Consider the following 16,968-nt stretch of genomic DNA (forward strand, 5'->3'; position numbering starts at 1 on the left):
CTAGGCTTTAAGTTATTTTTTGACATTTCTTTTAGGAAACGTCGGACCAGTAGTGACATAATATTTTATGCTCTGCTAATGTTGTGGTTAACGGGATTTGTCTACATGACAATAACATCTACTCAATTTTATAACAGTTAATGGATGTGTTACATTGTAAGGTTTCCTCATGAGGAACCCTGAAATATTGTGAACATTTAAATAAAATTAATTCTGGTCTCCTTCACCAAGCCTATCGTTGAGACATTTTTCAAGCTGGCCGACATCATTTCTTGCTCGATGTTACAGGAAGTATGAGAGTGTGTGAGCTGTTGCCTGCTTTTCTTTACTAAAATATAATAAGTCTCCTATGTTGTCAGCCATATCTGTCGTGTTGTTATTCGATTGAATCACGGAATATTAAACTGCACGCTCTTTTAACGAGTCCACGCTCAGAGTGGACAAAAACTGGAAGTACAAGTAAGCAAGAAAAACATACTGAAAGCAGACCGGAGAAGAATTCTTACAAGAACTCAAACAAATGCCCTGTCAGATATCACAACATAGGAGCATTACTGACAGTAGCTACAGTATGTGCACATGGACACATTTAATCGGATTAAAAGCCTAACCGGAATAAAAATGCTTCATGTAAACATGCCATTCTAAATATTCTGACCCGATTACACACGTTTGGATCAAAATGTCATTCCGATCAAGACGGGTGGTTTAGGCCAAAAGTAATTCGGATTGTATCTCATGAAAACACATCTTCCGAAATCCGGGTTAGAATTATCCTTACGTGCATGTCTTTGATATCAGCTTTACTTTGGTGGTGGAGCGGTGACTAAATTGAATAGTCTCAGAATGAAGTGATTGTCTTGCTGTTCTCTCCCCCCATTCAACATGTAAAGAAGTAGTGTCATATACTCTTGAGTTTGTTGCTTTAAATTGAGACTAGCAAAAACAAAAGTATGGTATGAGTGTCATGTGTCGATGTAACAATAAAAGAAGGGATCCAGTGTCGTCTTTAACGAGCTGCTTTATTCACGACTTTACAGCTAATTCAAGTGCTTACTGCTAGCCTCAGGCAGGTACACATAATGTCGTAACATAAAGACGCGACGCGACCCGTACATAATCACAACATAAACATCACAGAACAGCTCTATTTTAAAAAGAGAGGTAAAACAAAAGTAGTGAACAGGATGAAAAGAAGATATATAAATAAATACAGTGATAACGTTGGACAAGCAGAAATTCGCAAAGCCGTGTTTGTTTACAGTGGAAGTCACTGCTTTGTCAGTAACTGCAGTGAGCGAACTCGTCCAAAAGATGGCGCCGTAGCACAAATAACACGAATTGTTAGGTTCTGCGCATGTCAAAGTAAAGTATTCCAAATTCAGGTGTGTTGAATGACTTATATTACAATCATGTACTCATTGTGGGACTGTAAGTGAATTAATTAGTTCCTTTGTACACTAATTTACTCCTCCTGAGTTATTGTCACTTTAATTGTATCTCTCGCTATTATGGCACATGAGTGGGACCAGACAAGCCCTGCTTCTTCCCACGCCATCTGGACGGTTGATCATTTGAGCAAATTGTGTGCTTGTGAATTTTTAACATGTTCCCAATCAATTGAAAATTGAACTGAAAATGCACGTCATTTTCAGATCATTTTTTCCGGTTTCCATGTGCACAGGAACATTCTTATCCAAATTATGATCAGATTAAATAAATGTTGTCCATGTACACTAATAAGAGGAATTTTCATTCATAAATAGATTTTTAAAAACGGCTGCAGCAAAAAAAAGAGAACTTTTCTCATGTTGCTTCAGCAGTTTTTTTTTTACAGCTATTTACTTACTTTACTTACTATATATCTTACTATATATATATACTTACTATATACTGTATATAGGTATATATGTTTATAAAGGTATATACAGTATAGGCGTACTATGTTTAAACTTTCTTGTTCTTGTCAAAAGTCTAGCAGCCGCATTTTGTACCAACTGTAATCTTTTAATGCTAGACATAGGGAGACCTGAAAATAATAATATATTACAGTAATCGAGACGAAACGTAACGAACGCATGAATAATGATCTCAGAGTCGGTGGTGGACAAAATGGAACACATTTTAGCGATACTACGGAGATGAAAAAGGCTGTTTTAGTAACACTCTCAATGTGTTTATGTGCGCCCAGGCTACGTGCGTGAGCCGTGATTGATGTTTGCTCCAGTCTTCTACCCACGTGCATGCAACTTACCAAGTAACAATAGTTTTGATAATATACATGTAGACATATACCGGTAGTAAAATTGTAAAATAATATTGGCACTGTGTGTAATTACAGTATATACAGTGAGATACAGTGCATGGATCCTGTCATTGGAAACAGTTCTTCAGTAGATCTGTCATGTTAAAATACATATTTAAATCCAAAATGTGACATCACAACTAGAGATGTCCGATATCGGCCGATAAATGCTTTAAAATGTAATATCGGAAATTATTGGTATCGGTTTCAAAATTATCGGTATCGGTTTCAAAAAGTAAAATTTATGACTTTTTAAAATGCCGCTGTGTAAACGGACGTAGGGAGAAGTACAGAGCGCCAATAAACCTTAAAGGCACAGTCACATAATATCTACGGCTTTTCACACACACAAGTGAATGCATGCATACTTGCTAAACAGCCATACAGGTCACACTGAGGGTGTCCGTACAAACAACTTTAACACTGTTACAAACATGCGCCACACTGTGAACCCACATACAAACAAGAATGACAAACACATTTCGGGAGAACATCCACACCGTAACACAACATAAACACAACAGAACAAATACCTAGAACCCCTTGCAGCACTAACTCTTCTGGGACACTACAATATACACCCCCCGCTACCCCTTAGCCCCCCACCTCAACCCCGCCCACCTCAACCTCCTCATGTTCTCTCTGGGAGAGCATGTCGCAAATTCCAAGCTGCTGTTTTGAGGCGACTGTATATATCGGTATCTGTAATTAAGAGTTGGACAATACCGGGATATCGGCAAAAAAGCCATTATTGGACATCTCTAATCGCAACATGGCAAAAATAGGGATTTCATTTATATTGTGATACATATCGACATCAACTGATATGAAAAAAAATATTGTGTTAAGAGGGACAAGCGGTAGAAAATGGATGGATGGATGATTTTTTTTCTGTTCATCCCTTCCACATAAACTTCACCTTCCAAATGGTGTTCTTCACTAATCTCTTTCAACAGTTCCGCGTTGTCTTCCTGCCACAACCGCGTGTACCAGAGTCTGGCCAACCTCATCCGCTGGGCCGACCAGGTGATGCTGGACGGCATCGACCTGGAGGACAAGGAAAACGTGACGTCGGTCACCAACGTCATCAAAGCGGTGCTGGACGGCGTGAAGGTAAGACGTTAGTCATGTCAGGCGGTGGTTTTGGAACGGCTGGCTGCAATTAAATGACGTTGCGTGAACAGGAGCTGGTGAAGCTGACCATCGAGAAACAGGAGCAGCCATCGCCCACAAGCCCGAACAAGCCGGCGCCGCCTGTCGCCGCACCAGAGAGGTGAGCACGCTTGTGTGTGTGCGTGTGTTTGCGTGCGTGGTAGAGTCGTCTAAGGCAGTGGTCCCCAACCACCGGGCCGCACAAGAAATTAAAAACAAAACAAAAATGTTTTATTTTTTTATTAAATCAACATAAAAAAACACAAGATGCACTTACAATTAGTGCACCAACCCAAAAAACCTCCCTCCGCCATTTACACTCAATCACACTCATTCACACAAAAGGGTTGTTTCTTTCTGTTATTAATATTTCTGGTTCCTACACTATATATCAATATAGATCAATACAGTCTGCAGGGATACAGTCCGTAAGCACACATGATTGTATTTTTTTATGACAAAAAAAAAAAAAAAAGATCCGTGGGACAAATTTTCAAGCGTCCGCAGTTACAAAAAGGTTGGGGACCACTGCTCTAAGGTCCTACTAATTTGGAAACAGGTGCTAGAACATGTGCATGAAAAGTTGTAGAAAAAAGTTTGTAAGTAATGATAATAATACAAATAATGATGATGTCCCGTGTGTAGCAAAGTGCCTTCTGAGATGCCTCCCCTAGAGCGGGAGTCGGAGGCCTTGAAGGCGGCTCCAGCGGCGGCTCCTGCCGACGCCCCCCCGGATGCACCTGATGAGGAAATAGCCCCTCCAAAACCTCCCCTTCCTGAAACCAAGATGGCGGAGCTCAGGTGCATTTAATACTCTCATAACAGTTTTTTTTTTCTGCGACCCACCTTGAAACCCCGCAGTGGACATTTTTAACAGAAGTGGTTGTTTTTACGTCAACTGTTTCACTTTCTAGAATTGTCTCTCACAGCTCAAAGGAGTATATGTGTGTGTTTATTTAATTTAACATTTTTGAGTTGAGTTAGTTATCACTTATTTTGTTTGGGTTTTTTTTTACTTTTTTTCTCTGCCTGACTCATCCTTTATCTGCCTTGGGTTCTGGCTACAGAGCACAGTTGAGTTCTGACGCTGGCCAAAGGAAACCCTCTCAGAAGGAGAAGTATGTTAGCACCCCAGCATCACGTGTTGATTATAACATACACCCCACCTCCCTTCATAAAGCTTCTGAATTGGATAGACTTGCATGTTTTCCTTCTTCCCCAACATTTGTTTTGTCTCGGACAGTCCTTGAGATCCAATCAGAAGACGGTCTTATGCATGAGTGTGTGAGACTCACCAATGCAGTGTCCTCCCACATCATATCGTGTTCTGCTTTATGCCCCATTTTTTATATACCCCGATGCAAGTATGACGGCATGAAGAACAAAACCTGCTCATGTCCTAGCTAAGAGCGGCTAATATTGAACATCCTCAGTAGAGATCGACCGATATGGGTTTTTCCAGGGCTGATACCGATTAATTGTAGTCAAGGATAAACGATTTTTCGAGGCGTTATTCATTTGCATTAAAAGTTATTTAAAGGGGAACTGCACTTTTTGTATTGTTCTCAATCATTATGTTAAGTTTTTTTAGGATTTTAAAAATTATACACGCTTGAAAGATGCCTCTAATGGGAGTCGCCATTGTAGCCTTCTAAAACAACTTCAAAATCTTCCAAGTACATACAGTATATAATTTAGTAACAGGCATGTTGATAACAATATTTAGTAGGTTACATTTTTACCACATTTTGGTCATTTTATGCATTACCGGAACTTCTTTCCTCAGTGCATATACTTCCGTTTCCATGGCAGCACGCTTCAGACTTCCGGCAACAAATGTGTGTTCCAACTTCCGGAAACAAACGCGAGTGTTTTCTAATCATGGCAGACTTGGTAACAGACAACAAAGAAGACTATTTTTGGACAAATGAGGATTTTCAACCTTATTTTTTTAAACTTAATATACGGACAATAAACTACTGGTTATAGAAGTGAGCACGAAGAAGAGGATGAAACGTTGGAGCCGACAGAAGCCGAGAGGGTGAGGTCGGCGTGACTTGCTGGTGTACGTAAATATGGAATTTAGAGCCAAGCTATGCCGACATAAATGGTGTGCTTACCCAAAGTCAACTTAAAAAAATTAGTGAGTCACTATAATATTGATCATGAGACATGCAGCACAACATGCTAGTTACTACAACTACATACAATGTCTGGCTAGCTGTGTACAAACAAACCATGAAATGTGGGCTAATACTTTACAGATACCGTAATATTATTGTTCATGTTTTTCAGTCAGTACATATTAGTGTCCTATCACATTGTGTTGTGCATTACAAACTCAAAAGCCATTCAACTGCTGACGCAAAAGCTAGCTAACCTCTTGCCATAGCTAGCTTACATGCTATTGCAGTAGCATGCCGACGCCATGACGATGTGTTACTACACTAGATAAACAGTTCCTCTGTGTTCGTTCTTACAATAACAATGTCTCTTCAGCTTGGTTATTATACAGGTTATAGAACGTAAATTTGATTGATTGATTGATTTAGACTTTTATTAGTAGGTTGCACAGTGAAGTACATATTCCGTACAATTGACCACTAAATGGTAACACCCGAATAAGTTTTTCAACTTGTTTAAGTCGGGGTCCACTTAAATTGATTCATGATACAGATATATACTATCAGATATTTACTATCATCATAATACAGTCATCACACAAGATAATCACATTGAATTATTTACATTATTTACAATCAGGGGTGTGGAGGGGGGGGTAGGATATGGACAGCAAGTAGTGAGAGAGAGAGAGAGAGAGAGAGAGAGAGAGAGAGAGAGAGAGAGAGAGAGAGAGATCAGAAGGCATAAGAAAAAGTATCTGCATTTGATTGTTTACATTTGATTATTAGCAATCCGGGGAGGGTGTTAGTTTAGGGTTGTAGCTGCCTGGAGGTGAACTATTATTGCGGTTTTGAAGGAGGATAGAGATGCCCTTTCTTTTATACCTGTTGGGAGCGCATTCCACATTGATGTGGCATAGAAAGAGAATGAGTTAAGACCTTTGTTAGTTCGGAATCTGGGTTTAACGTGGTTAGTGGAGCTCCCCCTGGTGTTGTGGTTATGGCGGTCATTTACGTTAAGGAAGTAGTTTGACATGTACTTCGGTATCAGGGAGGTGTAGTGGATTTTATAGACTAGGCTCAGTGCAAGTTGTTTTACTCTGTCCTCCACCTTGAGCCAGCCCACTTTGGAGAAATGGGTAGGAGTGAGGTGGGATCTGGGGTGGAGGTCTAGAAGTAACCTGACTAGCTTGTTCTGGGATGTTTGGAGTTTAGATTTGAGGGTTTTGGAGGTGCTAGGGTACAAGGAGGTGCATGCGTAATCGAAAAAGGGTTGAACGAGAGTTCCCGCCAGAATCCTCATGGTGCTTTTGTTGACCAGAGAGGAGATTCTGTAGAGATATCTCGTTCGTTGGTTAACCTTTTTGATTACCTTGGTTGCCATTTTATCACAGGAAAGGTTAGCCTCTAGAATGGAACCTAGGTAGGTGACCTCATCTTTCCTGGTGATAACAATGTCACCCACTTTTATAGTGAAGTCATTGACTTTCTTAAGGTTGATGTGGGACCCAAACAGGATGGATTCCGTTTTACCCAAGTGTATGGATAGCTTGTTGTCAGCGAGCCAGGTGCAAGTTCTACAGAACTTGAAGTATTGTTTGCTGTTTTTGGATGCATTTTCAAAGTGATTTAGCGGCAGAATGGATTGCTCCCATTAGCTGCATTGCCAGTCACCAAGAGCGAGCCGATTTTTACAGATTAGAATGCAGAAAAAAACATTTGTCTTCTTGTCTCTCATTAGGATTGTGAACGATAGGCAAAATTCCAAAAACAGTGAATAGTATGCTTTCGTTAGCAGCTGGACTTTTAGGCTTTAATATGTTTTTGAACTTTTTTTTTTTAGGAAACATTGGACCAGTAGCGACATAATGTTTTATACAGTGCTAAAATTGTGGTTCATTTAGCACCAAAAAACATCCGGGGATTTCTCAAACCCCTTTATTACGTGTGTCTAATGCTGTAGGTCAGAGGAGCATCAACATTTGCATTGCAACTCTCCTTAGAAAATTGGTATAAATATAGGATATCTCTGATCCACCAAAACTCGCCATCCACTCAGATTTATACCATTTTATAGCAGTTTCTGGATTTAATTGTTAGGTTTCCTCGTAAGGAACCCTGAAATATTGCGAACATTTAAATAAAAACAATTATGGGTCCTTGGGGTGCACGATTTTGAGAAAAAAACCTAATTGCAATTTTTCTCTCCAAAATTGCGATTGCAATTCGACTTGTGATTTTGATATTTTGTATATAAAAATTGATAAAACTTCCAAAATAAAGAGAGAAGGAAGACATGTTACTTTTAGACTGTCAATCAACATATTCTTGTCTCAAGGTACGACACCTTAGAAAAATATGAAATTATTTACTTTAAAAAGTATTTGACTTTGCAGACAACAAACTCAGAGCTTTTGTCCACATCTTGCTCTTAAACTGAAGAAATAATCAATAAAAACTAAAGTGTTTATAATGTAATGTAATCATAATATGTCATAATATTAATATTAATGTAATATAATATATAATAATATTAATCATGAAATTAACTATTTAATTGTTTACCATTGTACTGTAATTAGAGGGTAATAACTTTGTTATACTAAATAAATAAACAAACAAAATAAAATTAACTCTCGTTTCTGTATTAGAAATGTAACTGAAACAAATATTGAACATAAATTGCATTTTTCCCAGCTGTAAAGAAGAGGTTGGGAATTGTCTTTGTGTTTATTGCTATCACGTGATCTTGTCATTCTCACTCATTGGTCCGTTGTTTGGCATATATTGCCCATACAATTTGAAGATGAAATATTAATTACCACAACGGCTTTGTAGTCATATTTTATTATATCATATCATATCATAATGGGTGCCTTCACATTTCAGACATTTTTCAAGCTGGATGACATAATTTCTTCCTGGATGTTACAGAAAGCACTTGTAGAATAAGTCTCCTATTTGTCTTGGCATGGCTGCGGTTGGGCAGACTGGAGAAAAATTCAGATATCAACAACATATTTGGGGATAATTATTGACAATAGGAGTCATTTTTATTCTTAAATGAATTTTTTTTAAAAAGCAACTTCTCATGCAGGTCAAAAAAGCTGGCGCTTGAGCAGTGGTTATTGCCATCTACTTCACTAAATATTTTTTTCTTTAAATAGTACATATTTATGTTCATATTGTATATGCTGATGTAGTTCTGTTGTAGTTGTAAAAAGAAAATCTGATACCGATATATGCCAAATATCGGCGCGGCCGATAATCGGTCGATCTCTAATCCTCATGTGGGGGATGTCTTTTCTTCATGTGTTTGCGCGTGAAAATGTTTTGTGTTCTTATTCTGTCCCACTGCGTCTTTTTATCTGTAACAGTCCTCCACCAGCCCTCCCCCCGAAGAAGCGTCAGTCCGCCCCCTCGCCAACGCGGGTGGCGGTGGTGGCCCCCATGAGCCGAGGCTCCAGTTTGCCCTGCAGCGTCCACAGACAGGTGACTTTGTCATCAGGCTGACGAACAGCGAGGGCAAATGAAAGCAACTTATCTTTGTTTGTTTGCAGCAGCAGGACTACGAGCAGGAGCTCCTTCACAGGCGTTTCTCGGGGGGAAGCCAGTCGTACGGGGGAGACTCGCCACGCCTGTCGCCCTGCAGTAGCATGGGCAAACTCAGCAAGTCAGACGAGCAGCTTTCTTCTATGGAGCAAGACAGCGGACAGTGTTCTCGAAACACCAGCTGTGAGACGCTCGGTACGAGGTCAAGACCTACATAGTGCAGTGGAACCTCTCCACCAGGGGTGTCAAACCAGTATTTATTGAGGGCCTCATCGCAGTTATAGCTGTCCTCAATAAACCACTTGAAACAGTTATTGTCTATAAATGTATAATCGCCTCAGTACAGTATTACACATAGGTTCTTAAACCAGGTTCGTAAATAGAGAAGTTTGTAAAGTGAAGCAATGAAACAATATAAATATGAATAATGAATTGACAAAAGTCCAGATTTTATTGAAGGTTTGTACACTTTGAACACAGTATAAAGTGCTATACAGTATTGTATATCAAACAAGGAGATTTATTAACAAGCTAAAACAAGACACATGGAGTAAGTACCCTTGGTGCCCTTGCAAACAATCAGAAATCACAAACATTCTTAACTTTGACAACCATATTGCTGCGATAATCAGCATTTTAAAAAGTCAAATCCACTTAACATCGGCAAAAGTCCCCCCATGAGCTGCTCCTCTTGAGAGGAGAGAAAGGAGCAGATAGAGGGAGCGAAGGGAGGGAGCGGGGGGAAGTGCGTATTCTCTCGGAAGAGGCGCCGCTGAACAAGAGGAAGTTTTTCCCTCCGCTGTGAAATAAATCCAATTTGGCATCTTTTTCCAGAAAAGTCAGTTTTCATCACATTTAAAAACTTGCTTAGGTACGAAGCCGGCTTCCTCCAATCTCATCACTACGAGCAAGCATAAAATGGCTATCAGCGGGAGACATAATGAATGAATGAAGCGTGCATACACAGGCATAATTTTCACACAGAAGCATTATTGACACAGTCCAAAAGTTTGCAAATATAGGGGTTGGTTAATCAACGTTACACTGTATTATATATTTTTACGTACATAGTGATGTATTACTTGCTTTGTAATCATAAGTGAAGGTGACAAGCATTTTTAAAGTTTAATTGGTTCTTTGACCAAACTCGTAACTCAAAACACTTATATCGCAAATCAACATCGCCCATTGAAATGAATTGAAATCCATTTAATTGGTGGTTGGCCCCGCCAAAGCATCAAGATTTTAACATGTAACAAGCCTTATAAAAAGAAAAACAAACTTATAGATAATAAATATTTTTTGAAAAACAATACAATAGAAAGTACCACAAAAATGTACAGTAGTAAGTTATGTAATAATAATATATAGTAATATACACTACCGTTCAAAAGTTTGGGGTCACATTGAAATGTCCTTATTTTTGAAGGAAAAGCACTGTACTTTTCAATGAAGATAACTTTAAACTAGTCTTAACTTTAAAGAAATACACTCTATACATTGCTAATGTGGTAAATGACTATTCTAGCTGCAAATGTCTGGTTTTTGGTGCAATATCTACATAGGTGTATAGAGGCCCATTTCCAGCAACTATCACTCCAGTGTTCTAATGGTACAATGTGTTTGCTCATTGGCTCAGAAGGCTAATTGATGATTAGAAAACCCTTGTGCAATCATGTTCACACATCTGAAAACAGTTTAGCTCATTACAGAAGCTACAAAACTGACCTTCCTTTGAGCAGATTGAGTTTCTGGAGCATCACATTTGTGGGGTCAATTAAACGCTCAAAATGGCCAGAAAAAGAGAACTTTCATCTGAAACTCGACAGTCTATTCTTGTTCTTAGAAATTAAGGCTATTCCACAAAATTGTTTGGGTGACCCCAAACTTTTGAACGGTAGTGTATGTTAGGTCTCTTTTGCTTGGAGAGCAAACTTCCATGGTATGTCCTTTGAGCTTCTTCTCTGGCAAACACACAATCAGCATTTTCTACATATTTTCATGGATAAATGTTCGCCGTTTAGATATTAGTTAAATGTCCTTGGCTGGCACAGAGCTCCTGCTTTATTGTAGAAGTGCTAGGCTCCAACTGCCTTGGTCGGTCATGTTTTTAATGATTTCTTTCTCTGATCAATCTCATCCATTTCTTCTCAACACTGTCCTTCACACTCACTCACTTTCTTTGTTTGCAATAGTTGGAAAACAAAGTGTTGTTGATCTTTAGCTATAAGCCTATGCTAGTTAGTTAGACCAGATGTTTTGGTTACGGGGTTCATTAGAACGATCGCTACGCCGACTAGCACTGGGAAAGATCGTAACTCAAATGTATGCTCGCAACTTAACGCATATCAATAGGCTGAGAGACAGCTCGTATTTCAAAATACTTGAAAGTTGGGGTACTCGTAAGCCCAGGTGCCGCGGGATGTGATTATGTAATATTTGTTTCACACATTTAGTAAGAAAGATGAAGTGCTTTACTGGAAAAAATGCCCCTCTTAAAAAGAATAAAATAAAATGAATATAAATTATTTTTGCTTGTAATGAGCACAAAAATCCAAGTCCAAATTGTCTTGGTAAGATTACTTTGAATAAGACATTATTTTTAAGCTTTAAAGGGGAACTGCATTTTTTTTGGAACTTATTTTATCCTTCACAATCCTTAAGAACGAAAAGACGCTGGATTTTTTTAATGCATTCTTACTCATTAATATATTTGACAGCCAATTTAGACCCTGAAATGGCGAGAAAAACAAGTAAAGACGCTTAGTTCTGCCCTCCTCTTTTTTTGCGAAGATTAAGAGTCATTCTAATGTAAACGGGATTATAACATCATTCTATCAGTCGGCATCCCAGCGACAGCAGACATTGCACAGTAAGTGATGTTTTATTATGTATGTTGTCTCTCATGAAGTCTGCAGTGAATAGCAATCAGAGATTTTGTCGAGGAAATAAGCGGACGTGGTGATGCGTTTTTTTAAATGAATGCTCCGCCGTATGCTTTAAATGACCTAAATATGTAAATACTACATCCTGCTATAAGTGTGCCTGTTACTAGATTACATGTATACTAATTGTATGTTTATAAAAGGTGTTTACATGTTTTTTTAAGGACTTTATAGCCAGAATAGAGCAACTCCTTTCCACTACATTGCGAGCGGACTTTTGATCGTGTTTAAAAAAATACATTAGTCGTGATGTCTTTCATAATGATTTTGAAATTTAGGCAAAATTCCAAAAAAAGTGCAGTTCCCCCTTTAAAAACCTTAAAAATTAGCAACTAAAACTTATTATTAGCTATACTTACTAATTTTGTGAAAACTTGTGATGCCCAAGAGCAGTATTTTTTTCTTCAGAAGATATGTTGCCTAAAAACAAGTTGTTATGTCTCACTGAAAAATGACTATCCAGGGGATTGCATTAGGTTTGTTTAGATGTTCTAACTAGAAATGAGAAATATGTACTCGGTGAGATTGTGAGTTTTTCCAGGGTTATTGATGCACATTATTCTATGTTTGCTTTTGACACCAGTGCCCAAATGCAGTTTTTCAGGATTTTTAAACATATTGTGTTGTTTTTTTAGAACCTAATGTGCTCTCTTTTGCTTGACTTTTTCAGACAACACGGAAAACTACGACCCCGATTACGACTTCCTCCACCAGGACTTGTCAGTTGGGGATAGCCTGCCTCCGATACCGGTGGGAGGTTGTCTCAGCCCTCTGCCCGAGTCTCACAGCGAGTCGTCCTCACCCGTCCCCGGACAGCATCCGTCACACCCCCGCTTCAGCGCGCCTCCCCCGCACCAGCCCCTCGACTACTGGACGCCGCAGCCCCATCACAGCAACCCCCTGGCGCGCATCAGCGCCCCGCCAGCGCTGCCCCAGAAGAAGCGACGCAGTGCCCAGACGTCGCCCTTCCCGGACGTGGGCTCCAAGCTGTTGTACGAGCGCTACCCCTCCCAATACGACAACCTGTCAGAGGAGGAGCTGCACCCCACGCCACCGTTCCCACTTTACACGCCCATCTCGCCCATGCCCCAGACAAACGGGGGGGTGTTTGCCGCCCAGTACTTGGCCAGCGAGAACGCGGATGTCCCCGCCTGTCCGCCACCACTGCCAGAAAAGAAAAGCAGACACAGTGAGTAAAGGAGAGGGGGGAGGGGCAAGGAAGTAGCAAGATGTTGAAATGACTTGACTGAATAGAGGGCACAGAAGCGAGTGAAGGGACAAAGAGAGCAGGAGGGGAGAGCCTGGTTTGGGAAGTGGCTTCACTGAGGCATAGCTCATGTCAGGGAAATATTTCTTAGTGAATAGGAGGGGGAAGAGAATACCAGGATGTGCTACAATGGGTTTGGTCATTTCCTGACACGCCTTTGACATCACTTCCTGTCAGTCCATTATGTCATTCCATACATACGGATCAGAGTCATCACAGAATCAGGGCCAGCCAGGTCTTTGAAAAAAATGTCCTCTTCTAGGACTGTAACAATAAACGGTTTAACCACGGTAAAACTACCGATGGTTGGTGTTACCGTTTTAAATCAAAATGATCGAATAACTGCGACTGATAACTGCAGTCTAATAAACTCACGGACTGACTAGGCTAAAATAAAAACAGACTTAGACTTAGACAAACTTTAATGATCCACAATGGAAATACAAGACTCTTTTTTTCCCCATTATATTATACAAGCACATTGTTGTCTGAGTCACCAAAATATTCAATTGTGCAAATTGCTGTCTTAGCACAGATAGATCGATCCATACTCGAAGAAATACAACACAGTCAGAGGTGTTTTTTTAACAACTTTAATTACACAAAAGTGTCTACCACAGGAAGTGAACTTGCATGATGTCATATAAACTGGAAATAAAACCAAGTGAACACTTTACTAAATTAGCCGTTATCAATTTAAAACATTTGACATTCTACTTAAAAGGGAAAATAAACTTATTGAAACACAGCTTTAATATGGCCAAAACAATATTTTTTGTTTCTTTTGCCAACAACATATATTGTGTGTCTATTTATTTCAGTTATTTTAATGTTTTAAGTACAACTTGTGAGTGTGAGTACTTTTTGAGCACCGCAATAATAATGATAATTTAGCTCACAATAATCGTTATTATTGTTATTTACCGCTATTGTTAATTTTCATATTGTTACACCCCTAATCTTACTGTACTTGGAGCGCTTCAAATATTGTGTTTTACATTGATAGGTTCAAAGGTGAAGTTGAGCGTTTGGTTTAGTTTAGTTTAGTCTTTATTTGAAGGGACAATGCACAGAAACATTAAGTTCAAAGACAGATATGTTCTGTACCAGATTATAGCTAAATAGATCATTTCCATCTGCAGTCCCTGGCTACCTAAATTAAAGGGATACAAAAATCATGCAATAAAATTATGACAATAATTTTGTTTGTTTGTTTGTTTGACACAAGAATCAAAAGCGTCTCCGTTTCACTAAAGTTACTGACGCTACCTTCTGTCGTGTCCAGTCCTGCAGTACATGCAGTTTGTGGAAGACTACTCCGAGCCACAGCCCTCCGTCTTCTACCAGATGCCGCAGAGCGAGAGCATCTATGAGCAGCGCAACAAGCGCTTCCAGGAGGTCTACGGCTTCAACGACTCCTTCAGCAGCACCGACTCGGTCCACGAGCCTCTCCATCCCCCAGCATTGCCCCCGAAGCAACGACAACTGGTGAGAAATTCTGCTGTGTGTGCTGGTGTGTGTGCTGGTGTGTGTGCGTGTGCGTGTGCGTGTGTGTGTGTGTGAATCATTACGCCAGTTCAAAGGTTTTTGGCCTTTTTTGCTAGACTAGAAACTGTGTGCGTACTTTAAAGTGCATTTCTGTGGAAATCCATAAAGCTTGCCGCTATCTTGTTATCAACTTCACCTATCTGCTTCCTTATCGCTGTATCGCCACTCCTGCAAGCGGGGCAGACGTCTGTGCTGAGACAGTGTGTGGTTGTTATTGGGTGCTAAGATGAGACGTTATCTTCCACTCCTTTTGATCCCAATCAGGGATAGACGCAACAGCAATTAAAGAGTAAGAAGAAGCGTGTTCCTGCCTGATCCAGTAGCTCATCAACACATCATTGGCGAGGTTCTACTCTAGATGAAGTTGTCGTCCAAGTAGTGCTGGGCAATATGGCTGAAAACGATATGAGTGCTATATGTCGGTCGATATCGATAATTATTGATATTTTTTATGAACTGTCAAATACAAGGACCAGGAGAAAAATATATTAGAAGTAAAATTGTTATTTCAAATATAACCTTCTTCTGATTATAATCCCCTCAGCTATCAAGGCAGTAAGGAAAGGAAATGTCAACAAAAGCATGAAATACAATCAATGGCTTTGTTCACACTGCAGGGTTGGATGTCCAATTCAGTTTTTTTGGTCAAATTCACTCTTTTTAATGGCCATTCACGTTACGCATGCGGATGTGACGTCATGATGTCACACGCACTGCAATGTAGGGTTGTACGGTATACCGTTACTAATAAAGTATCGTGGTACTAATCAATTGAAATCGGTATTATATCACCTTAGAAAAGTACCGCTACCGTTCTTTCATCTGAGTGACGCTTTGCGGCGGTGACTACAGGGCTAGGCGCATGATGTTGAGTGTGTCAAAACGCACACACAAAGTGAATACAAGCAATAACATCTTAGAGAGGAAAAATGGCAAAAAACTAAAATTCTACTGGTTAATAAAGAGAGTGCATGAAGTGCAACATGAAGGTATTTGGGCTTCAAAACTAACAATAAAGGTGACGTTTTAAACAAGGAGGCATCGCGTTACAAGTACGGTTTTACACCTATCCTGCTTGTCGGCTCCCAGACCGAGGTAACACCTTTCACTTTACAATGGATCCGTAAGGTTCCGCTCATAGGCCGGAATGACAAGACCGTCGATTAGATACAACTTGGTCACTTTACTTATAATTTCCACAGGGCACAACAGGACATCCACCATGCTATGGACACTCCTGCACATGCTTGCGCTACCTCTACTAACTTGCCCACTCACTCACTCACGTCACTCACCACACATACTGCCATTCTTAAAGGAGCACACACACATACGCTACTCTCACAACAGCTGCTTTAAAACACGCCTTGCCAAATTAAGATTAAAGATTAAAGTACCAATGATTGTCTGTGGCGATTAGTATTACCACCTTTGCTTCAAATTTCGGTAAACATTTAAATAATAAGAATTCAGATTTGCACAAGCAGTTTAAAGAGTGAGAGGTAATTAATGTAGTTGTTAGACCTGTCCTGCTGTTTGGTCCGGTGCAGACCGTAGTCAAGGAGCATAGGGCAAACGTTCCCTTCAGGGTCGATGCCATTTCAATGGCTTTTAATTTATATTTTAACCTTGTAAAATTGTTATTTGATTGTGAGTGCTTAATGTAGTGTAAGATTTTCTGTTAAAATAGAGCCAATATTGACATTTTTTGTAGTTCCCTTTATTTGGAAAAGTATCGATATACATTTTGGTACCGGTACTAAATTATTGGTATTTGGACAGCCCTACTGCAATGTTTCCAAAAGTAAACATGGCTTTCACGGTCTCAGTCCAGGCGCATTTATTTCAATTTCAAGGCTTTTGTGAAATCAAAGTCAACATTTTCTGAACAGAATTATGGCGTGTATAAGATTAAGAAGGAAGAGGACACGTATTTTGGCTCTGGCAGTTCGACGGGATATTTTGCTTCGATGTCTGCTTGAAGTGCGTCTCTGTGGGCGAACAGTGGTAAAACTTTCACGTGAGTTCCTAAAACATATTATTTTCACCTGTTTTCTGCTTCGTTGTCAACTATTT

At 39.7% G+C, this 16,968-nt stretch overlaps 1 protein-coding gene across 12 annotated transcripts in view; it reads left to right on the forward strand.

Moving 5' to 3' along the window:
- Nucleotides 1-16,968, forward strand: part of rapgef1b (Rap guanine nucleotide exchange factor (GEF) 1b) — a 109,047-nt gene that overhangs the window by 70,862 nt on the left and 21,217 nt on the right. For 6 of the 12 annotated variants that reach the window (XM_062056804.1, XM_062056808.1, XM_062056809.1 and 3 more), the window contains exons 4-11: nt 3,262-3,418; nt 3,490-3,578; nt 4,103-4,258; nt 4,525-4,575; nt 8,958-9,072; nt 9,141-9,327; nt 12,748-13,266; nt 14,630-14,832. In XM_062056804.1, coding sequence (XP_061912788.1) covers nt 3,262-3,418; nt 3,490-3,578; nt 4,103-4,258; nt 4,525-4,575; nt 8,958-9,072; nt 9,141-9,327; nt 12,748-13,266; nt 14,630-14,832 — 1,477 coding nt within the window. The remainder of the gene's footprint in view (nt 1-3,261; nt 3,419-3,489; nt 3,579-4,102; nt 4,259-4,524; nt 4,576-8,957; nt 9,073-9,140; nt 9,328-12,747; nt 13,267-14,629; nt 14,833-16,968) is intronic. The other 6 variants (XM_062056806.1, XM_062056815.1, XM_062056816.1 and 3 more) reach the window with 3 other exon arrangements.

This window comes from Entelurus aequoreus, linkage group LG08, assembly GCF_033978785.1.
Source record: "Entelurus aequoreus isolate RoL-2023_Sb linkage group LG08, RoL_Eaeq_v1.1, whole genome shotgun sequence".
NCBI classification, from domain to species: Eukaryota; Metazoa; Chordata; class Actinopteri; order Syngnathiformes; family Syngnathidae; genus Entelurus; species Entelurus aequoreus.